Raw genomic sequence first — 9,630 nt, forward strand, 5'->3', positions numbered from 1 at the left:
TCAACATTGGACGATACAGATTATCAGAATTTTATTATCATCAGTCACATATGGTAAAAAGGTAATAAATACACGGTGGTAAGACGTGGTTGTTCCTCTCTTATATCAAAATGAGCGACCTCTGAGCACCAGCATGGCAGCAGCCCGAGTGACTGACCTGGCCTGGCATGCCATGGCCTGTAGAAGTGCCATTTAGAGCCAGTCCCGAACCGATCCATCTCAGGCTGTGACGTTGCTATGACGTCACATACGCCGGGCCGGTGCCGTGACGTCAGCCACGTTATCAGTCCTGGAACAAAGCAGACAGTAGTCATGACACTGGGATGCGATGCTGGGAGGATCTAAGCACAATGCACACTGCACAGCCTGCGGGGAGGGTCAGCTTGGGATAGTGTGGCGCCAGGCGCTGGGTTATTTGGGAAGGATGGGGTGGAAAGGGTACCTACCGCATGACAAGCCAGAAGCAGTGATTAGCTGTGCCGAATAATGACGGCAAGGCTTAAGGGGAGTAGCTTTCCAGGTATCAGATATCTTACAGATAGCATCACATTGTCTATAGCCACACGAGCCACAGTCCCTCTCCCCGAACTGCATCATCTGGTTGCGGACGTCTGAAGTCATTGATCGTCGTGAGTCCTGACCCAAGCATCCACTTTTAGGACCAGAACTAATTCAACTGAATAAAACACGTCCTCTTAGTTGGACATAAGACATAAGTTTGATTATTCAATTCAGAATTCAGATTCCGGCAGCGTTTGGAAGCCATTAATTAAGCACGTGGCACAGGCCAACCTCCCTGACCCAAGAACTAATGCCTTATGGGTCCAGTTACGGCAGGCCGTCGTAAACTCATTCATCAGACTACCCCCCCCCCCCCTCCCACCCGTACAGTGCGCAGGTGCAGGCACAAGGAGCAGAGGGGAGGGAAGGTCAGTGCGTGCGGGCTCGCTGCAACGGTGCAGGTCATCGTCGGTTGCAGAATGCGAACTACGCAGTCGGCGCCGCCAGCCGCCTACTACGCGTCGCCCCGCGCTGGCGGGTGGCGGGGGCGGGGGCGGCAGTGGTCTGGGAGATCGATACGATACCTACCGTCGAAGGGAGGGATGGATGGGGGCGGAGACTTCAGATTGGTAGTGGAAGCCAATGTTCTGACGCAAGAAATGTTAATGACGGTTCAGTATTCGGAATCGCTAGTAGCATTTATTAGATTATCCATGTGCCGCTGTGGTTACGTTCACGGCCCACAGGAGGATTCCCTAGACCTCTTCAGATAATTCCAAGGAAGATGCAGCGCAGGAAGCACATTCCAATGTCAAACGCTTGAACGGCACATTAGCCTTGAACGTGATAAATGGGAATGAACTAATAGAAAATAATGGCTCAGCCTGTGAATAATAGCAATTTATAACTGTCGATGCATTGCATTACAAAACATGCAAACTATTATCGTGCTTAAAGTTTTGATGATCTATGCAGAGGGTAATACTGATAAGAATCGAGGAATTGTATGACTCTTAATGGGGAGGAGGTAGGGGGGAGGAGGAGGGTACCGATTCGAACCGCTTTGACGCTCATGGTTTACTCATGCTGGAAACATGATCTGAGACATCATAAGGCAGACGCAATACAGCCAAAATTAAACCAGTGAACGGGGAAGACCATGTCCGTCTATGAGAGCAATCACACGTCCCCCTCAACTCCGCCATATACCTAGAACGCCAAGATCAGACGGTCAGAATGTCAGGATCTGCGCAGCTGGTACTCAAGCACCTTAGCTGCTATAAGGTGCTTTGAGTTCTAATCAAAGAGATGACACCACGGATGACTGGGCCAGCAGATAAGGCTTCTAATGAAAGCACGGCGGAGACACGTTGGCGCATTGTTGCGACTTATATAACGTTGTTTGTTATTGTCCATGGTGGGTACTGGATATTGATAGTCTCCCGAGGGTCATCAATCGACTGCCACTGTCAGTGTCATGCTGAGAGCACGTGACCCCGGGATGACACTGGCAAGCCCACGGCACCGGCAAGCCCACAGCTAGGCAGGCTGGAACAGGACTTAGGAGCGAACAGGAGAGGAGCTGTTACCCCCGCCGTACAACAACGGGCACCTCAGAAGTCAGAAGGGATAGACCCCAGTCGAGATCATAAGCTATTGCTTGCCATCATCCCCAATCAGATATTATCCATGTTATCGACCTTAGTGAGGAACTAAGACAAATGATTAACCTCAGTCCAGGTGGAAACTCATCGACTGACCTCCTCAGGTCACTAGCTGCATTAGAGATCCAGGCCACGTGTCAGAGGTCCGATAACTCACCTCCACATTCCGTCTGCTGTACCAATGACGCCTGCTCCTGACCATCCCAGCCGGCCGGGCCGTTAGCTGGCCGAGCTGCGCCGGTGAGCAGTCTGGGAGATGGAGGGCCGACGCACCCGCAACACCGGCGAACCTGAAACACACGGAGGCGTAGAGGTCTTCAATTCCGTTCTCCCGCTCCGTCCACGGGATGTTGCCATTTTATGTAGCAGATATCAGCACCTTCTTTTCCCGCGATTTATTCACCTTCAGTTCCGATGCGTAGTCCGACCATCAAATACGCAGTGAACATTTCAAATAAATAAATAAACTTGCTTGTTTGTTTTTTGTTTTGTTGGGTTATGCTCTTTCGGTCCAATGAGACCATTTCAGAGCCGGGAGGATGATAGGATATAGGGGGAGACATTGGTCTGGGCAGGCACCCTAGTGAGTCGCCGGGGCTGAGCCCGTCCAGAGGACGGGCCACCCAGCCCCAAGGTACTCGCTGCACCCGGCTACGGGGTGCGCTCCCTCGGGAGCAGCCGTGCCGCTCCAAGGGAGCAGCCCGCATGGGATAAAGTTGCCTGTTCAGCCCGGAAGGGGGTTGCGGCGTGGAGGAGAAGGATTTCTGTATCCTGAGGATAGAAGCACGGAACGGTGAACTTACTTGCAAATCATCAGACACTAGTGACTAGCTGGTGCATGAATGTGTGATGAGACCAAATAAGCGGGCTATTCAGACTCGCAGAACCGCTATATAAGGGCTATCGAAACCACTGATGATCACATACACTAGACTCTCACCGATACTAGACTGATACTAGACTGTATACTATTCTCTCACCGGGGAGAGCTGAGGGGCTGTCCAGAGAGAGTCCGCGGAGTCGACCGGCGGCAGTCGGCGGCCGGCTGCGTACTGGGGTGTAGATGATACTGCCATCTGTCGGACAGGGGAGTAAGCAATGATGACACACGTCAGGCGGCAAGCGGCTCTGCTGCTGTGTGGTCTGGGGCGATTTGTCACAAACGTTATCACAACGCGACGGAGTCACTGGTCATACAATAGGTATCTTTACAGAACCTTCGAACCAACAGCTAGAAGTGAGCACTGAATATCGTAAATATAACTGAAGACACAACCAACCAGCTGAGGACCGCCTCACAGTGAACTCCCAGGCCGCCTGTCAGTCCAGTCGGGTTGGATCAATCACTGCCATTATGACCAGCCACTCTACCCACTCACCAGGCGCCTTCGGCGGACGGGGAAACGCCTCTCGGACCGGCGGCGGCGCCCGCTCCCCTGCCACCGGCCAGCCGGGGGCCGAGGGCGCGGACTGGCCGGTCCTCAGCGGAAGGAGACGTTCTGTCCGACAGCGCCGGCGGCGGCGGGCGGCAGACGAGCCCGCTCCACCCCCTGCCGCCGCCAGTCGCTCCAGCTCCTCTTCTGAGAGCTCCGAGAGCAGCTGCAGACCTGCGGAAAGAGAGACAAGGATGGCGTCAGGAGTCAGGACCCGGCACTGGCCTACGAACACAAGACACTGGCGACTGCAGTAATTATCAATAGTCACACATGGCATCTCGGCCCAAGAAGAGCAAGAAAAAAGGCTACGCTGGTATACCCAAACTCTGCGTATACTAGTCTAATTTGAGCACAGGCCAGCCAATAGGAGCCGAAGTCCCCTCTCCCCCGGTAGAGAGACATCTCTCCCGAGTCCCGGTAAATACACCTTCGGTGTGTATCTCTCCCTAGAGCGCCCATACATCCCTCATTCGTCTATACATAGGCCTATCAGGTACTCCCTTCCCAGTTATAAGCGTTCCGCCATACCCCAGGCTGCTCCCCCCTTACGTACACTGCGCCTGCGTCGCCGGCCCGCTGACCGCCCTCAGAGGACAGCGTGCCAGCCTCCTCAGTCTCAGACGCGCCGCGCACAGCCGACGAGCCAGCAGCAGCAGCGGCGGCGGTCGAACCTGGAAGGTAGGCAGCGCGAGGCCGCGACCCACTGCCGCCGCATCCGGTCGGCGCCGAGCGCAGCCGGTCCGAACTGCCGCCGGAGGCCGAGGGATGGGCGGGGGCGGCCGGAGCGGCCGCCGCTCGGTAGCAGAGGCATAAGCATCTGTAGGGAGACAGAGAACCATGAGAGTGGGTCAATTAGCCACATTTTCTAGAGTTGGTAAGCTGACTCCAACAGACACTGAGTAAACTGACCAGAGGATGAAGAGTTAGCAAACTGAAGTGGGTAAACTGACGACGATTATTGGTGCAAGTCTATAAACTGAGCATAAAGTGGGGACGTCGGTAAAGTCGCTTCGGGTTGGGTCCATCAACTGACCACATTATTGGGGTAGCAAACAGCAAATAAACCGAACGCGGGTAGGCGGATTCACTAAATTGACCGCGGTTAGGGAAATGCGAGTATATAAGCTGAGCGAGATAGAGGAGTCTGTTAACACCAAACAGCTGCTGAAGTCGGTAATTGATGAAGTCTATAACCTAATCACATTATTGACAGGGCCAACAAAATGACCGCGGGTGGGCGGGTCGGTAAACTGACACGGTAGGGAGAGCCATAAACTGACCACGGGTAGGGGGGCGCCGCAGACCTCCGTAGCGCCGCCAGTGGAGCCAGCACGGACCGCAGAGCCGCCTCCAGCCCCAGGCGAACCAGCGAGACGCCCGGCTGGCTGTGGAGACACACAAACGGTGGTCACTGGTCAGAGAACAGGGCTGCGTAGGAGTATACCGAGCACGACATTCATACACCAATACACACAGATGGTCGTCAGACAGTATGAAGTGTCGACATCACCCCTGAGAGGTATGTCACCGGATTCGCCTGGCTTGACACTCCTACTGTGATCTGAAACCGACCATACCCTGAGTCTGACAGACCTGCCCTGACCCTCCAACCATACTCAAATCCGCCTTTGGCACGCCACCGTCCGCCATCCTCCCAGAGTGTACATCTCCGCGTGACCCCGCCGCTGCCGCGCCCTGACCCCGTCTCTCACCGGAGCAGCCGGCGCAGGCGGGTCCCCCTGCGTGGCCCCGGTCGGGTGACATCTGCCCGCCCTCCGCTCCCTCCCAGCGGCCACAGTCGGGCAGCAGGAGGCGGATCGGTCGGCCAGACGCCGCCGCCGCCTTGGTTAGTCGCCGGCGTAGGTAGCGGTCGGCGGTCTTCCATAGGTAGTAGTACTCTACCAGCTGGGCAGTGCTCTTCCATGGGAGCTGAGGGCGAGAGGGGGTTTTTACGGAGATCTAAGAGGAAGACCGACGAATCAAGATTCGTCTCTGCTTAAAGAAAGAGTAACATCGACACACGTTTTGACATTCCAGTGTTTGCGCTAGCCACACAAAAATTCGCCAACTAGCAACCACCTTCGCTAAAAAAAGTCACATCCCAGCTACTCACAAAATCCCGTCGAATATCGCCGAACGCCTTTCCACACTTGTTCATAGCCTTCTCAAACAGCTGTGCCTCGGAGACCGTCCAGGCATCCAGCTGATCACGGCACAGCGTCAGCCGCTCTGCTCGGCGACCGGCCACAAGTCCGGAGAGAGCTGCTGGAAGGCGGTAGTCGGCCGCGTGGAGCGCGTCCAGCGCGTGCTGGGTGGTGGCGTCCCGGCCGGCAGCGGCCGCGGCTAAGTGGAGACTGGCGCCGCACCGACCGGTCACTGAGGGGTCCAGGGCGCGTGCCAGGGTGCCCACTGAGCTGTGAAGGAGAAGAGGGCGGTCAGATTGGGGAGGAAGTGGGTCGGGCTTTCAGATTCCCCTATCTTAGTTCGCATATTGCAGGTCATTCATGGTAAAACAAAGTCAATCATCTGCCTTTGGCGCATAATGTTAGCCAGTTTAGTTGGGGTTGGGTCAGATTGGGCATGGGCAAGGTCAGAGGTCAGAGAAGATAGGAACGGGGCAAATCAGATCATATCAGGTCAGGTCAGTCCATCAGCCCACAGCGGCGACTTCTTACCGAGCCAGCCTGAGGAAGGTGTCCACCTCAGCGTCGTCGATCCGCCCCGGAGTCCAGAGCAGCGTCTCCAGTGGCTCGGCTCTCTCCAGGTCCGGCTCTCCGGGCCGGAGGGGGCAGCGGTCTGCTGGAGATGCCGCCTGGTACTCCTCCCCGACCCTGATCTCCCCACGGTCCGCCACAAGACTGCGCTGAGCCGGATCGAACAGCAGACAGTAGTAGAACGAGTTCTGGAAGGAACGGAGCTTCCGTCACCGCGTGTTGAAATGTTTGTTTGTTCGTTGGTATTTTGCTTATGAGGTAGATGCTCCGGACGAATGAGAGTCATAACTATGATTCAGTAATGTCTTATGTACGATGTCACAATGTATAAGGCGAATCAGCTCAGCTGTCTGCTGTCGGCTTTCCGACCCGACCGACACAATGTATGGCGGTACAGCCTACCGGGCGGTGCCGTGCTGCGCGGTCCCACGTGGTGATTGGTCGGCCGCTGACCACGTGATTGTGAGGCGAGGTCGGGTGGGGTCGCGCCGGCGGAGGGCAGTCGGGTAGTGTCAGACTTGTCGCGGCTGGGTGTGTTGGGATTTCGAATGCATCTCCACTTGCTCGAGTGTGGGAAATTCGTCAGTAACGGCATTCTCTCTGCTTCCTGCTAGATCTAAATAGTAGGCAGTGGCCAGTGAGCCAGTCGACCTGCACCATGTTCAGATAGTGTCGGACCATTAAAGTGCTGCATCCGGATGGCGGTAGTATAATTATGTACTATCCAGAAAGTGGCAGGCAAAGTCCCTCACCTCCTTTTCCAGGTAGTGGTGCGGCTGCTCGGCACCGCTCAGCAGGCCCACCGAACAGCGGCCGCGGATCCGGGTCACCGGCACCAACTCTGTCTGACGGGACGGGAACAGCTCGCGCTGCCGGGACAGGTGACGGCGCAAAGCGCCCTCACGACCGGTCGGCTCACCGCCCGGCCACACGTCAGCGGCTGCGGGAGTCACGGATCGGTCAGTGACAGCAACATCGAATGCAAGAACTATCAGCGATATCCCAAGGTTTGGTAAAAATATACACTATATGTATTGTCTCGACACGTACCTACACGCCGCAAGATCTGACTGGCCGGCCAGCCGCCGTGGCGCCATATTCAACACTCGATTTACCGTAACCCACGGTTCCCTTGTATGACGGTAATGCTCTACCGCTCGACCAGCCGAAACAACAGCACATATTTTACAATGCATTTACATGGCTTTGTAACTCACGATACACAACCACCGATCACAATGTGTCAACCCCAAAAGCAAACACCACCCAAGGGCACAAGATATCAACCAATGAAACAACTGATCACAAAACAGGTGAGGGCTATGGTTCAAATGCCTGCCTTAGACAAGACTAAACAAATCACACCACTGAACTTTGGTTGCAATCTGATTAGGGCATCCTCTATACATACTGATCAGTGATCAGGTGCTGCCTGTCATCAAAATCATACCAAATCATTCACACACCAAATGAAACTGAAGAGCTTCAGCACAGGGCCTTTATTAGGTAGGTAGGTATCTTATCTTCAAAAATTTAAAATTTCTAATAGATGCACAAACCATCATCTACCATGGAGTGTGTCTGCCAGTGAGATGAGGGAGGGTGGCAGATTGGTCCTGCGGTAGACACATGTCACTTTGGCCTCCACAGGGCCCTCAGCTCCCTGTAAAGCATGGAGGGACAGGTTCTTAATAGCTCACATGTTTTCAGGTCACACACCAGTGTTATAATGTAATACAAACAAGACAAATGTCTCATATTAATTGAATTGACAGTTATGGCTCACCAGTCACCACTCCACACTCACCAGCTTAAAATCTTCTATCCGCCGAATCTGGTATGGGGTCGTAGATGATGTCTCAATGTAAACATAATCTGTAAAAGGCATACCTTTGTCTGTAAAGTGTTGATAAATATTTTGAATCAAGGGGCCAATCTCATTATAATATCCATATTTTCATTACAAGAATTCGAAATGCTCAAGAAAATGAAATGTTAAGTTTAAGTTATACAAAACTCTAAAAAATGAAATGAAAAAATTACATAGGAATTGAAACTTGAAAGCAATGAAAATTAGGAAGAAACAAGAAAATAATGTCTTCTGCAGTGTCACCACAAACAAGCCCAATCACAATGGTGAGTCGGCACTTACCTCCAGCTTGATACAAGCTTGAACTCATTGTTGCCACCGATACAAACTTAAAACAAAGCTGAAATCAAAAGTAGGACACTGCACTTCACACGCCTTTGGCAAGATGCGCGCTGTTGTTGTTGTTGTTGTTTTTGTTGTTGTTGAAGAGTTAGGGCGCCAAGATGCGCGCTGCACATACGTCAAACTTTATACATGCTAGCCATACTGCCTTGTGCTAGCCCACCCAGGAGGCACCAAGGTATATAGTATACAAACTAATAAAAACACGCTCAGGCTCCCTTCCCATGCACGCCATGCACATCAACATAAACATGCAACAACAGTGCTATGGGACTCCGGCAGCAACAAAACTTGCGTGCGTATATTTCGAATCTCGAGCGTCAATTTTGTAAATAAATTTTATAGAGCTGTAAATACCACTAATAAACAATCAACCTTGCTTTTTCAGCTTAGATGTTTCTTATTTGTTTTCACAAATATTTTTGGTCCCATGTTAGCTCCCCTTTCTTGTATATGATTTGGAACTTAGGGTGAGTTTCGAATGATGTTTTTTGACAAAATCATCAGTTTTACCATCTCTATAAACAAATCCCATCCACGAGTGGAGTGAGTGAAGGCAGGGGGCGTCGAAGTCTAGTTCCTACCAAACTGGCACTCCCATGCCTACGTCACCACGAGGACGCCCGAGGGCATTTACATGTTGAAGATAGGGAAATTGCCATAGTTTAGAGCCGCCTGGGCCCAGTTTCACCAAGTGGGGTAATTTCGGCATGGGGTAGATTTCCATTCTGCCCCATGGGGTAAAATCCAGTTTCACCAGCTCAAACTACCCCCATGGGGTAGTTTCGGCGTCTCTTGTGAATGTTTGCTAAGCAAGCAGCATCAGCAAAACAACGGAACGTTTTGATTGGTCGAGAATTTCATTTCACGACGGCGTGAAATGAAGAACACATTTGATTTGGCTTCTTGTATTTGTCTACCAATCACCTTGGTAACGATGGCACAATGGCACCTCAGTTTCCAAGATTCAAAACTTTATTGAGAAAGGAATGCAATGCACAACCGCGAATCTTGATGGATAGGTTACAGAACAAAGGCATGTTTTATTATCGAATAGTATCGAATGTTTTAAAATTAATTAGTGTTTTAGTAAATTTGATGTT

General features: G+C 52.5%; 1 protein-coding gene across 1 annotated transcript; it reads right to left on the reverse strand.

Moving 5' to 3' along the window:
• Positions 1-16: 16 nt before the first annotated feature.
• Positions 17-8,880, reverse strand: LOC122386571 (metastasis-associated protein MTA3-like). The gene is made up of 13 exons (XM_043375860.1): positions 8,468-8,880; positions 8,123-8,190; positions 7,885-7,978; positions 7,068-7,255; positions 6,277-6,503; positions 5,715-6,015; positions 5,314-5,530; positions 4,882-4,986; positions 4,155-4,418; positions 3,545-3,772; positions 3,146-3,241; positions 2,323-2,455; positions 17-289 (listed from the first exon to the last, which is right to left on the reverse strand). Exons 1-12 carry the CDS (start codon positions 8,493-8,495, stop codon positions 2,385-2,387), a joined length of 1,887 nt encoding a protein of 628 aa, XP_043231795.1. The 5' UTR covers positions 8,496-8,880; the 3' UTR covers positions 17-289; positions 2,323-2,384.
• Between the last annotated feature and the right edge of the window lie 750 nt (positions 8,881-9,630).

Source organism: Amphibalanus amphitrite, unplaced genomic scaffold (genome assembly GCF_019059575.1).
Source record: "Amphibalanus amphitrite isolate SeventyFive unplaced genomic scaffold, NRLGWU_Aamphi_draft 000256F_arrow, whole genome shotgun sequence".
NCBI classification, from domain to species: Eukaryota; Metazoa; Arthropoda; class Thecostraca; order Balanomorpha; family Balanidae; genus Amphibalanus; species Amphibalanus amphitrite.

What these genes read in the sequence shown, in the direction of transcription:
- LOC122386571 (XM_043375860.1), bottom strand. Translation starts at nt 8,495, where the DNA reads ATGAGTTCAAGCTTGTATCAAGCTGGAG. An exon ending in ACTGGCAGACACACTCCATG is followed by an intron (nt 7,256 to 7,884) that starts GTAGATGATGGT and finishes TGACTCCCGCAG; the next exon opens with CCGCTGACGTGTGGCCGGGC. An exon ending in GCCGGCGACGCAGGCGCAGT is followed by an intron (nt 3,773 to 4,154) that starts GTACGTAAGGGG and finishes CTCTTTCCGCAG; the next exon opens with GTCTGCAGCTGCTCTCGGAG.